The sequence below is a fragment of the Stegastes partitus genome, unplaced genomic scaffold (assembly GCF_000690725.1).
Source record: "Stegastes partitus isolate 25-593 unplaced genomic scaffold, Stegastes_partitus-1.0.2 Scaffold1383, whole genome shotgun sequence".
Lineage (NCBI taxonomy): Eukaryota > Metazoa > Chordata > Actinopteri > Pomacentridae > Stegastes > Stegastes partitus.
Genome location: NW_007579114.1, coordinates 135,953 through 151,717, shown reverse-complemented (window position 1 = coordinate 151,717; position 15,765 = coordinate 135,953). Strand labels below are relative to the sequence as shown.

General features: G+C 44.1%; 1 protein-coding gene across 3 annotated transcripts in view; it reads right to left on the bottom strand.

Moving 5' to 3' along the window:
• fmnl2a (formin-like 2a) overlaps positions 1 to 13,587 on the bottom strand; it is a 48,214-nt gene extending 34,627 nt beyond the window's left edge. For all 3 annotated transcript variants that reach the window (XM_008299153.1, XM_008299154.1, XM_008299155.1), the window contains exon 1: positions 12,959 to 13,587. In XM_008299153.1, coding sequence (XP_008297375.1) covers positions 12,959 to 13,072 — 114 coding nt within the window. In that variant the 5' untranslated portion in view covers positions 13,073 to 13,587. The remainder of the gene's footprint in view (positions 1 to 12,958) is intronic.
• Positions 13,588 to 15,765: the final 2,178 nt, after the last annotated feature.

The following is a 15,765-nucleotide window of genomic DNA, read 5'->3' as shown; positions in this document are numbered from 1 at the left end:
ACTACTTTGACTCTGAGAGGCAGGCGGCCAAACTAAACACCAAACAACTGACCGGTTGTGTCGGGACGGAGAGCGAGAGTGTGAACAATAAAGACGGATGCTCCGTCAGCATTCTAAGCGTTCCTTCATTCTCTCATTCACCTGACTGCAATAAAAGAGAGAGATCCCTCTTTGATGCCGTTCGCTGCGTGATTTCCTGCGAGGAGCGTGTTGTTCAAACAAATCTAATGCGACCCATGTGTTGGTGAACTCTCTCTCTGCCTGAAAATAAGCCTCAATCATCCAGAAACTGTTGCACAACTCCTGCCTTTATCCCGCTTTGCTTTATCAACATCTGCTTCATGTACTGACACCTCTGCAGTTGTCCAAAAAGTTGCTCCGTCCAACACAAGCATGATTCACCCCGCCCTCGTGTGCTTTAGAAAAGCTCCAAACAATTAACCGGCTCTTAATCGTGCAACCTACACAGAATATAAGCCACAAAAAACATGCAGATTGGTTAGAGGACCACTTCTTACAGGTAAAAAGTCCAGAGACAGAAAAAAAACGTGAAAATATTATAGATGTGTGCAGACAAAAGCTGTCAAATCAAGGCCAAATGTTTCATCTGCAGCTTTCAGACATAAAAGGTATAATAAATGGTTTGGGGAGAAAGTTTTCCACTGCTGAGAAAAAAAAAAAAAAATGGGGGGGAAATACAGCCAGCATCCGCCGCTTAGCTTGGGGTTCTTTTTCCGTCGCGATCATCTATCAGAGTGTGTTCAGCGCTCAGCCTCCACTTTTTCCAGCTCGGAGGGGGAGTGAGAGGAAGATGGATGAGGAATATCCTGAGATCGGACCTATTTCCATGAGCGAGTAATTGATGGAGGAGTCTGATCCCCAACTAGAGCTTGTTTTGTTGTGTTACTTGTGAGTAATGTTTTATTTTGAAATGCTGTATATTATAATATCGCAAGGTTACAGACGTATACAAGTGTTTTAGAGTGAATTTGTAAGAGAAAATCAATGCAGAGAGCATCTCAGGAGGCGTATATATACATCTTTGTTTTCACTATGTGCAGGAAGACTACGCTGCAAGATGTATTTGAGCTGTAGTTAAATTAAAGAAGAGCTTCTTGTTCCTTTCTTGCTTTGGCGAAGGCGGTTTGCGGATTCTATCAGCTTGAAATTACCTATAGTCCCTTTAAACTTGTATTTGAATTGAAGAGAAAGTGCTCGTTTCTTTAATTGTTCTGCTGCAACTGCTATTTTTCTTCAATTACAGAGTGAAGAAAAAGGAAAGAACGGCGAGTTTAATGACAAAACCGTGCTTTCTATGTTACAGAATAGAGTTAAGTTGGAAAAATTAGAAACTTTAAGTTGATTTTCCCGAAATTAAGTTGCAGTATTGCTCATCTGTGGCTATAATGTTACTCGTTAATTTGAATAAACTTTATTTAATTGTGTCACCAACTGATGGAATTCATTTAAGTTGGTCCAACAAGTTTATTTTTTCAGTATAATGTAAAGACTACAGCCTTGTACAGATCCTCTTATCCTCCTATGTAAAAACTTTAGCAGTTTACCTACTTTAGCGCTAACTGATTATTCCACTACACTCATTATATTATTGTCTGCATCTACATCTGTTTTCTTTCCTAAACAGAACCGGATTGATTTCTTTCACACGAGTGCCAATAAACCTGCGAGATGCATTGGAATCCTGATATAAGAGTACAGTTCCGGCGTCTCTAGATGCACAAAAAAATCAATTTCCAGCACAATGGTTAAGTTGTATCTGGTAGAAACGCAGGTTGTAGCCCACACAGAGTCTTCTACAACAGCGAGCAGGAAATCAAATTAGTATTCAGGAGGAGTTGCGAGCCGACTGATCGCCGCTGTGCTGACTGCGGGGTATTGGGAGTCAGAGGGGCTCTATTGGCTCAATCTGGCTGCTAACCAGATGACTAGATTCTGTACCCGCTTTCCTTCCCTAAACACATTAAAACACAATCTGACACCAGGGTAGACGGTAAGTGACAGAAAACCTCTAGCAGCTTTACCGTGTTACACATTTCGTAGATGGTGGCAGCCCTCAAAACTAAAGGAGGCGAAACCATGACTCCAAGACTTGTGCTTTGTTGTGTTTGGATGTAAGAGAACCATTGGCCTGGGTGGTTGGGTTGGTTTGCTGAGTCGCTGTGGGTGCACTGAACTGTGGGCTTCCTGCTTGGTGAGGCTCCAACTAAAGCAAAAGAACCACTTCTACCAGCCTTCATTTCATCCCGATGCTAATGAGCTGTGACAGGCACTCAGCTCGCTGGGGTCAGGTTACCCCATGTCTACAACCGCGCTATCTGTGCATCTGTTTTATTAATGGGGTGCCGTCGAGGAGGGCCGGGCCAGATTTTCACCAACACCTGACCGGCAGACCACCCCGATGAACCCACACAAGCCTAAAATTGACTCATTAGTAAATCCCACATTAATTAAAGGATCAGCTTTGAGGCGGAGACGACACGTGCCATAAAGATCACATGGTGCAACTGATCCCCATGACGAATCTGATACATGGATCATAAAAAGCATGTTATACTCTCACATAAACTGGGTAAACAAGCATAAAAACGGTAAAGACAGGCCACACATCAGATGATAACTACTGTTACAACCCATCATTAAGTCAGCTGCATGGAGGTTTTATACCCCGACAGTAAAACGTTTCAAATCTCGACGAAACGAGTGTCATCCAAATCATATAATAAAGCAAAAAAAAACACAATTACACGAGAATCAAACATAGTGGGAGACACTGACAAAGCATGAGAAACTCCAGATCTCCACACAGCAACAGAATGAAAATGACAGGGGGGAAAATTGTGGAATTTTCAGTGCTGGATGACCAACCCCTCTCTGTGAAATGTGGGGTTTCAACGCTCTCCAGCCTCACTTCATGCTGCCAAACTCACATTTCATTTCCAAAGCAGCTGTCCCGCATCTGCACCGCTTGTGAGCGAACGCCTTGGCGAAAAAAGCCGAGAGCTTTAGCTTGAACGTGAACCCTATATATTGCTTTCCTCATAACTGACAGCAAATCTCACAACACCACCAGCGCTCAAGTACGCCACAGTGGGCCAGTCAAATGAGGAAAGTACATCAGCTCAACTTCAACAGACGCTGCTAACATTAACTCAGGTCATCGCTTAAGTCCTTTCAGGTCTTAAGGTCCATAAAGATAGACAGAACTTATTAGCATCCTTGTATCCTCTCATTAGTCAGCCTGAGTCATAAAAGGAGTAAAAATAGACAGCTGGCCCAAAGCCCACCAACCACCCACCGCCGTCCAGGAGGTCTGCAGAGGCACAGCCTTCACAGCACAGCTGGCTAGAAAAGCAAACACACAGCCCACATGAAGGGCCGGCCTCCGTTGGTCAGCCTGTGAAAAGATGTTGACAAAACTGACAAGGCAACCATTTAAATCGGGATGAGCCCAACATGAATTATCTCACACGCCTGGATGAGCAAACCGACCTGAGAAGTTTTGATTCTGATCAGGTGGGAGGATTTTATTATTAGATATGGGTATTTATCCCAACAGACTTTTAAATATGATAGAAAAACTAAATAAACACGCAAAAGCAAAGCATGTACCTGAATATATTGCAAGAAATGTATGTTTTTTAAATGTCGGATCTCTTGTAAATGATGAAATCTTCATTAATTCATGACACAAAGTGCTTCACCACAAACTTAACATGAAGTATTGACAAGCAGTTATGTTTTCTGTAATAACTAAACACTAATCACTTGACTATTGAGGAATTCTGCCTGCTGTGATCTCACACACAGATGAAATTTCAACTTGAGTTAAAGCAAAGAATTAAGATCGAGACAACTGAGAAGGCTTCTTCGACAGCCTGGTAAGAAAACCTCACTTTGTTTATGAAAACATCCACCCAAGGCCAGCGCTCCTCTGTGCTCACTTCCTAAAATGTTCCTCTTGTACACAACAACAAGAGGCAAACTGCCGACAGCGTGCAGAGCCGCACCTCTCAGCCACTCAGCATCCTCTCAGATATCTTTGAGAGCAGTAATTGACTTGTCCTCTGGGATTGTGAGTTTGAGTCACGCCCTCGCTCTCCTCTCTCTTCCGCCTCTCTACCTTTTTCCCTGCTAATGCACCGCAATCAAAGAGAACTCCAATCATTCCCATCGAGCTGACGGATGCAGCATCGTTCAATCCGAATCACCCGAAACTGTTTTCTCAGCTCTTGTGAGCAAAATGACCCGAGGCAAAAAAAAAAACAAAAAAACAAGCGAATGACCTCGACAGAAGGCGTGTCGCTGTGTTGTAACCGACCCTTTTGCATCATTCAAAGCGATGTTCCAACCTCTAATTAATTTCTGATCTTCAAAACCTCTCGCTGTGTTTTTAAATGAGCACACAAGACGCCGCGCTGCGTGCCACAACAAGAAGACCTCCGATTCCATCAGTTATTAACTAGCTAGTCATAACAGATATTCAGAAGTTGCTCAATACTCCGGAAATGACTGGATGCTGTCGTGTTCTCTGCTAATACTTGATTCATCAGCCACTGGGGGTGTTTTAATGTTTTTCAGGCACATTTAGAACGAGGTTAGCGCCGCATTGCATGCTGGAAATGTAAAACACGTCCCCAGGTGTACCATTACATGACTGCACACTGCACAGAAATGTTACACGTCGGTTCTTCCTCTTGTTTATCCTTCAGGGAGGCGGAGGAGCCCTGCAGCTCCGGCATACGAGAATCAAATTCTGTCATATTCGCAGCGGAGGTTGTCGGGGGATAAGTGTCTCCTTAAGGGAGAAAGGAGTCGGCCGGCCCCGAGGCATGTGCTCTCCAAACCGAGCTGTCCTCCCCTCATTAGCGCAGCGTGGATTCGTAATCCTTGGCGTTCTTTGGGGGCACAGGTGTCCCCTGTCTGTCCTCAGATTAGCTTTGTAATCCCCAGGACACCCCCCCGACCCGGCGGTTTGTGTTTGCGAAGCTGTTCGGTGGAATGCGCCTCGACCGAATGGTGGGTTTGAATGTTTGTGCGTCTCATTTCTCCACATTCCTCTGACATTTTACCTCAGCGACTGTTTTATGGATTCACTAACAAGAGGCTGCACTGGCTTAGAAGGACTTCACAACATTGGTGGGATTTTTTGTCCACACTATTATCTAAAATGTGCCTTCAGCAAGCCGTACCTCTAACATCCCATATGATTAATGACAAGGTGAAATCAGCTGCCACACACACACACACACACACACACACACTGCAACAGCTGCAAGTGGGAGGATTCAGATTTAACTTCCTCTGTGTACAATCTTAAAATATGAGTGTGACGCCAAGCTGCTCCGTCTGATAGCTTCTTTTTAAAATATATATTCCTTAAGGGATGACATTTAAATACCCAGAACATTTCTGGCTGTGTTGCGGGCAAATATACAGTATGCTGCAAAAAAAAAGAACGAGCGCAGTGTTTACATTGTGGGTAAAATCACTTTGGCTCCGGTGCTGGATGTTATCCAAATTCCGGAAACATTGTGGAGGTGGTTTGGAGCAGCAGCAGGAAGTTATCCAAATAAAACAAGTGATACATGAACACAGAGGAGCTCCGGCCAGACCAGATGTTGTGAGGTTGCGAAAGTGTCTGGGCCGAGGTGGAGCCCGTGTTCCAGCTCCAACACAACACAATGAATCTGAAGTATCTAAAACAATGAGGAAAAGAAACCAGACTCAATACAAAATGTCACAATGCAAAATGTTTGGGCTGTCCCACTCCTACAGGAATATATAGTTATTTTTGTGTTGCGCAAACACGCACTGGGTTTAAATTTATACGATGCAACGGGAAACGAAAACAGATTTCCTTAAGTGAAAAAGATGGCTGCTGTCATGCATGAGCATTAACAACAGTCACAAACATCTGCACGCATCCTGAAAGGTTCATTTTTTACTGATGTGAAAAACCAGGAAGCTTTTCTGGTGTTTGGCGATATCAAATTATTACAGTCTAGCGTTTCATACTTGGCAGCGTTAACACCGTACCGACTCTGCCCAGAGCTGGAAGACGGGATTGGTTTCTGCTTCTACGACAGTTCTCTCAGCCCTGATAACATTTCTGACAGAATGATGGTTGTTGATACAACCGCAGCAGTAAACTCTAACTCTTTCACCACAGGGATTTCCCTCTCAAACACACAAGAGTTGATAACAAAGGGCTGTTCAGTCGCTTCTTCTAATGAGATGATTGATGCCCTCTGAACAGCAGGTGCCCAGAGACTGAAAGGGAGCTTGAAAACGCACGATCGCTGATTATATCATTACCTTTATGTGAGCAGAAGATAAAGAAACCAGCTGAAAGTAGCGACGCTCTGGGCCGGGCAGAGGCGCGGGACATGGAGTGCACACGGCGCCTGCAGGCTGAGCAATTTGGATCAAATCATTTAAAGCCAAAGCATCTGAGCATCACTGAGTGAACCTATTCACTCTCTAGCTGACACTTCTATTCATCTGTCCTCTACTGTGGCTCAGTGTCCAGCCATGATAGGCTTTTCTTTGAAGCTAACCTGACTTTTTTTCTAATCATTTAAATCATTATTAGAGGAAATGACACATTAAAAATTCACTGAAACTCACTAGAAAAAGAAGAGCCGTGTAATTTAAAACTCTAACGAATAAGCCAATTTCAAAAGAGCATTTTGTCAAGTCCCTGCTTTGGCTTTTGAGTTTTACGTGTGTAATGTAAACCCTAACCCACGAGTTACCGGCACTCTGCTTTGGTATTATGTGAGGGGTCCAGAGTAAGAGGCTCATCTTCTCTCCAATAAAGCCTAAAAACAGCAGACTGCTGCATTGTCTCAAGGTCTGACGGGGCCTATATCAAGCCCCAGCAATGAGCGCCCGGTACATTCAAATGCAACAGGACCTCCCATTCTGCGCTGCAGATGTTAATTCTGGCAAGTCGTTACCCGACAAAACCTGCCTTTTTGACTCTGGCAGCTTCAAACGCAGCATATGTCTCAAGAAAAACCATTCAAGAGGAAAAAGCTTAAAAAGAAATGAGCCCATGTTCAAGCAAACCTCTGAGCCGTTTCGACAACCAAAGTATTAGTGTGCAAATTACAGCCGAGGATGTGGTGCTGAGCTCTGCGCTAAAACGGTTTCCTACATGTGGAGTTGCAGGTTTTGTACAAAAATGTAAAAAAAAAAAGTTCAAAGAAGGGCAACATGTTTTAGTGAAATGTCAGAGTCCTCTCAGTTCCACTTTCAGAACCACTTTACTCAGCTCCATGGTGCTGTTAAATGAGCTAACAGATGAAACCATTGTGATAATTCTGTGATTCAACATCAGACTGTAAACACACAAAATAACATCAGTGCCCCTAAAACAACCACAAAAACTATCTCAATGCCACAAGACAAAGCCGAGCCTCCCGCCACAACACGCCGCCCGATGTGTCACAGTGACACAGACGTGCGAGGGCTTCGCCGGACTTTGTTACTGATTAAAAACTCGACACCGTGAACATCAACCGATTCTTAAGAGTTCATAACAAAACGCCCACTCTTGTGCCGCACTTTGGCCGAGCAGCCTCGCTTTATAGCGCAGCTGCCACCTTGGAGCCTGGACAGATCCTGACCATAATGCACTTCTCCACAGAGCTGTGACTCTCTGGCTCTTTTGTGCGAGCCTTGGACCGGTTCTGCTGGACAACACTGGCAGTGGACTGCGACCCCACATGAAAGAACCGGACTAGCCTTTTCCAGCCTTCATTACCGTACACCTGCTCCGCATGCAGGAAGAACTACAGTTAATTACAGCCAAGTCTAAACATAATTAGGTTCATGTTAAAACTGCCAGGAAACCTTTCTTGCAACACAGTCAGAAGCTGGAATTCAACATTTCAGTCAAACTAAAATCTCTGTCGTTATTCTGTAACCGGACATCTAGGACTCGGTTAATTCTGCACCTGAAACAAAGGTCGAAACTGTTGTGACTAGACATGATCGTACTGAAATTCCACTGAAAGGTTTTCAGAATCCTCCGAATTCTGTGTTGTCTCGTTTGCCACCCACACAGCACAGCAGGAAGCGAAATCCCCAAATGTGCAGGAGTCAAAACTGAACTGAAAGCGACAATACTGATGGAAGCCTCGGCGGTTTCAGCTGAGCGGTGCCTGCACACAGCCCGGAGACCTGTTCCCACATAATCAGCTGACCCTCTGCCAACCAGGCGAGATGCCTCCGGGCTATGCTTCGGGGTTTCGAGCAGCACATTATCGCTTTACACCGCAGCACCTCACATCCCCTCCGAGAGGCCGCAAAGGCCAGAACACTGGCTGCCGGATCTCATTGCTCCCCAAGCATTTCATGCTCAACTCTGTTACGGCTAATTGGTGAGGGAGCATCCTGGGGATCCAACACAGCAGAAACACACATGCACATACACAAGCACACACACACACACACACACACACATGGGTATGTGCGGTGGCCTCTCGCAGCCTGCCGGGTCTGGGTCCAGTGCCAGGCTCCGTCTTGGGCTCCCCACAGAATAAAGAGCGGCTCTGTTCCGCGGGCCTGATGCACAGGATTCAGCCACTGTTCACCCTCTGCGCCTCAGACAATACCCATTGTTCTGCTTTTTAATGAAGAAGAGTCGACATGGAAAAAAACTCAAAAGGTTAGCTTAGTCACTTCCTGGGTTCCATGCAGGAGAGTATGAGATGGTCGTGTCTTCACATGGTGGATGACATGGCAACAGAGAGCCAGAACTATCCGACTTGATTTAACAGCTTTTCATTTTCCTGCAGTTGTTCACGAAAATACAGATAAGCAACAGATTAAAGAAACAAAACTCCACAAGCTGAGCATTACAATCACTTTTGTCAAACCGTGACCACGTAAAACAACACAATACGTTCATTTTGATGCATGCAAATCCCAGATTCGATCTCTTTTCTCTGCACGATGCTCGGCAGCCAGTCACTAACCGACCCTGTGTACCACGAGGTGCCGAGCAGGTAGGTCACCGTGGCTTAAAACCGCTGCCTGATGGGAGTGAAAAATGAGGTAGGTGTGAGCTGTGGGACTGAACTCAAATGTGCGAGCCATGAAACCAAAACAATTACCTGAAAGTTTAAAAAAAAAAAAGTTCAATTAAATTAGGAGGGAACTGTGTCATAATTCTCTGTGTATCTGTCAGCGTGACTGATGCTTCACACTTTACACTTATTTTTGTTCATATCACTGCTTTGATTAATGGAACTTTAAATTCACCTTCAGCCTGAATTTCAGAACCCAATTCATTTATGTGGAGAAGCTGAAACTTGAAGAAGAGTGCAGGTTAAAAAAAAAAAACCTGCACACCCACTCTGGAGTGAACCTGTCAATGTGACAAATTAGACTTCAGTTAAACATGAAGGCTACTCTTGTGATTAATCTGGGGAGTAGATTTCAGATGCAGTACCTCCCGGCACAAATAACAGCAGCTCGCGGCGCTTCGGCAGCATTTAAACAAAGCAGCTTAGATGTAATCTGGGCAGACTATTGAGAAGAGCAGCAACAACAACAGCTAAGCCTGTAGTCTCCCATATGGCATTTAAACAAGTACTGGCTGTAAACTTCTCTGCCTCCCTGACAGCAGTCATGATACTCGGCAAAGGCCCTGAGATTCGAGCGGACGCTACCCTGGATGTGGCTACGATTTAATTTGACGTCAGCTCTGCGGTCGAGCTGAGGCAGAGGAGCAGACATGAGGCCTGAGCTGCATTCCTGCTACACGGAGTCATTTTCCTTTGGTTCGGTGTGAAGCATATAGGCTCCCAAATACTGTACATGTGACTCACGGAGATGGATTGCAGTCATCTCACATGCTTTCAGCTATTGTGCACTTATCGACCAAAAGCACAACTAAAAGCTTTGCTCACACCCTGTAATAGTCGTCTGAATCACATTGGATTGATTAGGCAATAAGTGCGGAGAAAAACTGATCCGCTGGGACGCTGAGACGGCCAGCGATGAGATAAGTTCACTGGGATAGCGGCGTTGTGCTCGTGCAGAGTAAACATCGAAAGGGCTAGCTCACGATCATGTGCAACCCATCTGCAGGATAAATGTGTCACCAAAACCGAGAGAGGCGAGGAGGCTTCCAAGAGTAACCGGACACAGAGAGAAGCACAGTCAAATCAAAAAAGTTAATACATTTCCAGACAGGAAATCTACCCTCCTTCAATACTTTAAACAATGAATATTTAATCTCCGTCTAACTTCACGGTCGCATGTGAATCAGCAACTCCCATCATGGCAGAGGACTGATATTACAATTAGCCATTTCAAAGACCAGGACTGGGCTCCAGGGATTCAAGAGACTGACACTTCAATGGGAGCTTTTCATTTAGCAGAAACTGCAGAGTCAGCTGGCAGTAAACCACTGGAGCACACAGTGATACCAAACACAACCTTATCCAAGTGAGGTGGGTTAAAATTTAACTCACTTTCAAGGAGCTGTTAAATTACCCCGACGTGTTAAGTTGACATTATTTGGAAATGCACGCTGCTTTTGGTTTAAACTTCTAAACACAAGTGTTCCTACGAAAAGGCAAGAACGTTTAAAAGAAAACATGGAAATGGCAAAGAGGGTATTTCCTAGTGCAGAGTTCCACTTTTTACTGTTTCCAGCAAGCAGCAGGAGCTATAATGTGCATTTGTGTATAAAAGGAAATTCTAAACTTCAACCAAACTACATTCTTCATCGAGTCTGACGGTGTATTCGGTTGCAAATTGGCAAAAAAAACTTCCCCACTCGGTGCATCTGCAAAGCTTCACACGATCCTGGAACATCTGACGCCGGCTGAATAGTTTCATAGAACACCATGGAGCCTATTTCTGTACATCACAGGCCGATATTACTTGCACAGCTATATAAATTCTTTCTGCAGCTTTATATTATACGTGTGGTTACACACAGATGTGGTCCGCTCAGATGACGGGAGTCATGAGTCAGTGTTTGAAAGGAGCCTTTTCACATCACACAGCGTGGAAATTCAAACACTGCACGTCCTTGATAAGAAATTTCGGGGCGACCGCTTGAATGTGGTCGAGCAAGCCTTTAATCCAAAAACCGGTTCCTTACTGTGATCCAGGACTTGCCTGTTGATCAAACCTATTAAGAGCGTAGAGTAAACAGTCCTCCTGCTCTTTGATCAAAACTATACGATAAGGAAAGAGTGAAGTATGACACCTGAATACAGTGACTGATAAAGGAGCAAATGGATTAATAAACCATTGTAGGTGTTTTAGTGACAAGGAGATGATTAACAAGGAGGTAAAAGGACCGTTGATCAGCAGCCAAGCACACTTAAACCTTGACTCATCATATGTTAGCATACAAACAGCACTGAGAAGTATCATCCCAATCATCTGCTGCTCAAGCTGAAGTGGGGTCATCAGAGTCGCCACTCGACGGAGCCGACCGCCATCAGCCCCGGCTGAGACACATTAAGGTTTAAATGGCAGTAAATAACAGTAAATGCTGTGATTATAGCACTAAATTCTCCTAATGCTGGAGGGCTTCCATCCCGCCAAGAGCTGAGACATCATGCTGGCAGCAGGGAGGAGAGGAGGGGAGTTCCTGACATGCTATAAGGATCGGCTTTTCTGACAGCCAGCCCAGGAAATCCTCCATTTGGACAGGTAAGATTTATTTTCTGGAAAGCATAATGAGGGTCGTAAACCAAAGTGGATGGATCGTTTTATGAACGCACATGTGACGAGGAGGGGGCGAGCTCTCAGAAAATATAGGAAGTAGGTGACTCCTGATGTGATTAGGAAGAAATCCCTGAGCGCTGTGACGTCAAACCTCTCTCACCCCCAAAGTCTGCTGCAGCGAGGGATTCATCCGAGGCTGACAAGCAGCAATCACACCCCAACACGACGCCGTGGCACACAATGATGTGACTTCCACCTCGGCTTGATCCGCTTTTTATAATGGGCTTACGGGCTATAAAATAAAATCCTGCTCTGTCACAGAATTTTAAAAAAAGCCATATAATGAAACCTTTGCCCTCCTCCTTAAGTCTCCAAGTTTACAAACACGCAGACGTAAGAACCGGCTTGCTCAAGAAGTCAAATTCCTCCTCTGGAGCAGCCAGCAGTGTGTATATGAGAGCACTGGGCCAGGCGACAATCACGTTTGACCCACATTCTGCCAGCTCTCACATTTCACCTCACTGTTCTGCTGTGCAGGTCTTTATTCGCCGAGCGGGGAGCGGCGTGCTGGAAAGCAAAAAGTTATTTGTTATGCACAGTTTGTGGCTGGAATGATAAAAAGTGTTGCAGCACATGAGAAGATGGAGGGTTTGTGTGCACACGTGTGACCAAAGGAAACTTCATGTTAAAGTTCTGCATCACTTTCTGCACTTTAAAGCCTGAAGGAACAAAAAAACAAGAATGTTCAGGCAGTCCCAGGTAACATCATTGTTGACAGACACTTTATGATGTGACAGATGTTTCGATGGGGGCTTCAGTAGTGAGCCAGCATGTGGTCATAAAAGAAGATGGTCATAAAAGCAATAATTTGCCGTGTTAGGACTGCAGGTGTTGGGAAACTTACAGAAGCTGAGAGATCACAGGACAGATGTTGTGTTTGGGGCAGAAAATGGGATTCATTTTAGTTTTAAGTGGGATAAAGTTCAGATTCAGATCAGAGTTATGAATGAGAAACTTGTTCTGGTGCAACAGCAACAGATGCACCTCTCTGACACTTCTTTTTATTATTATTGTGGATGCCCCCCTTTTTTCCTTCTTCCTAACAACAAAGAAAAGGATCAGGCGTGCTGGACAAACAGAGGTCCAACCTACACACACAGCTGTCCCGTCCCAGGACGCTGGAGCATGGAGGGAACAAAGACGCACCAAAAGCACTTTTTTTTTTTTTCAAACTCACCAAAACGATTGCAAATCTCTCCTCCAGTTCACCTGGGTCCGGCATGGGCAGCTTCAGGGGCATGTTGTGTCCCCTGAAATCAGTGTGCTGGTCCATGCTCCCTGCGTTCCCCATGTTTCCTCTCTCAACTTTTTTTTTCTCCCCCCTCACTCCTTTCTTCGTCCACTTGAGGAGAAAAAAAAATCTCCGCACGGCGAGGAAAAAAAAAAAGAGAAAATATCCCCCTTCTTTTTTTTTCTTTTTTTTTTGGTTGTCTCCCCTCGCTGAATCCTCACAGGTTTATCCAGGTCACTTCTTCTTCTTCTTCTTCTTCAACATGAAACACATGTGAGGTGAAGAGGGTCCGAGCGGCGGCTTCGGCGGCGGCAGCAGCGGTTCTCCTGGTGAAACATGTTCACGGCAGCAGGAAGGGAAGGAAGCTGGAGGACGCGGGACGCGGTGCGCAACGGAGCTCTCCAAAAAAGCTGTTATCCGTATCTTGCACAATTTCGGCTCCACTCCCAGCCGGTAGTAGTGACGACGAGCATGATTCACGCTTATTGCAATCCCTCCGTCTGTCGGTGGCTGAGTGAGCGGAGCTGCTTCTCTCCTAATCCCCGCACTGCTGAGTTAAGGCGCAGGAGGAGCAGGAGGAGGAGGAGGAGGGGGTCCGTCCGCGCACACTCTCATCCCTCCCCACAATGAGCCCTTTCAGGGGGAAGCCTCCCACTTCTTCTCGGGGCGTAGCTCCCAAAAGCCGTAGCTAAGGAGATGATATTTTCTGTGTTGCATTGTGGTATTTTGAGTCCATTGTAGGAGACAACAAACTTTGGGTCCATGGCGACCCCAGCCCCTTAAAGTGGGCCCCTGGCTGCGCACAGGGCCTCCCTCCCTCTGGTGCGGCTCAAAGAGGCAGCTCTGTGTTAATTGCTACATGTGTGTGTTTGTGTACACGTGGTGGTGGAAATGCAAGCAGATCATTTGTTGTATTTGTGCACAAGCTGTTCAAGATTTAAGGGATTTTAATTTGTCACATGCTCAGAATTTGGAGGAAGTGTTCCACAAGGATGCGCAGTAACGACAAGACAAAGAACATTCTCTAAAATATAAAAAAAGTCAGAAATAGTCAGACTAAAATGCAGTTTACACTGTGCAAGAGTTGCAGTTGTGTGCATACAGTCGTCCTCAAATGTATTCGTACCCTTCCATTAAAGAAAAGGCAAAATTCACAAAAGTCACTCAAACAACTAGAAACTGAAAAAAAGTCATAATAAATAAAAATTTGCTAAATTATAATTTAGTGAAATAAGACATTGCTTTTGAATTGTGGTTGAAAAGAAGAATAAAAAGAAAGAAAGAAAGAAAGAAAGAAAGAAAGAAAGAAAGAAAGAAAGAAAACTCTCCCGGACAAATTAGAGCACAGGTCCCATCATGATTGTTTTGTTTTGTTTTGTTTTGTTTTCTTCATTTTTTAATGTTTATTTCTGTTAAACTACAATTCAAAAGCATTGTCATGATTTTCATTAAATTTTTATTTATTATTACTTTTGTCAATTTTCAACTTATTTCAGTGACAGAATTTTATTTCAGATGCCAGTTCTTTATTAGATTAGAAGAACTACTATTTGCAAGTGTTGAAACCATTTAACACCCGTGAGGCTGCTTCAGCTACTTTGTTTTAAATCAAGTGTACTGGGACTGAATTCAGTGCTGTAGTTTGAGTAAAGTACTGTTTTAAATTAATGCCACTTCTCTTTCTGCTTTGGTGATGGCAGCTTACTTTTGTGGATTTTATTAGCTTGAAATTGTACTTGGTTTCTCTAAACTGGTATCTAATTACAGCAAAAGTGCAACTCAGCCACTATTTTCTTTGAGAATTACAGAGTAAAGAAAAGCGATGAATAGTAAGTGTAGTGATAGCATCGTGTTTTACGTTTTACTTTGCAGGAAAAAATCAAGTTAACTTTTTGTAAAGTTAAGTCAACATAAAGTATTTGTGTTACTGAGAAAGAAAAAGACTTTATATAAACAAAAGCATTGTTGAGTTCAATCAACTATTAAAATATATTGTTTGTACAAATTGGCTTCATCTGTTTAATTAAATTTACAAAATTTTCAGAAAATGCAAGTTAATGCTTGACACTGTATTTCAAGATCTTTGGAGAACCCCTGAATGACAGCAGTCACTCAGAATCACTGTACGTTTACCACCGCTTCTACTTTTCTTTTCATTTTTTATGAAAAAAACAAAGATTCACGGTATAAATCCAAACACATTTGTTGCTTATTTTTCTCCTTCAAGATCTTCAACATGAGCTCCAATGAAATCTGATCTGGTCAGGGTGGAGGCCGCATTACGCACAAGAGGATGACATCAGCATGCAGCGCTCTGGAGATAATCCAGAGGTTCTCCAGATGCACAGTGGTTTCATTCAGCCTGCTGGACTGATTCCGTCAGGGAGGGTGTCACATCTGAGGTTAGCTGGCTGGACACATTGAGGATGCAGCTGACTGACCTCATACGATCGTTACGTGTTCCAAGTTAAGTTGATTTGGCTGGTCCAGGACCCCTCCCCCTGTGTTGTCTGCTTTATGCACTGCGTGCCACATGTTTATCAACTGAATGGATTTTATTCACTCAGACGGTGTTCCACATTCTGGCGTTCTTTCAAAATCGATATCAAGGATGCTGCTGTGAGAGACTTTATAGATCTGCATTTAGCCATTAAGAGATATGAAATGTATGGAACCGTGATGGGCTTGGAATGAATGAGAGTTTTATACGTATATTAAGCATTTGAGCTATAATGAAAACAGATGGAGGGCAC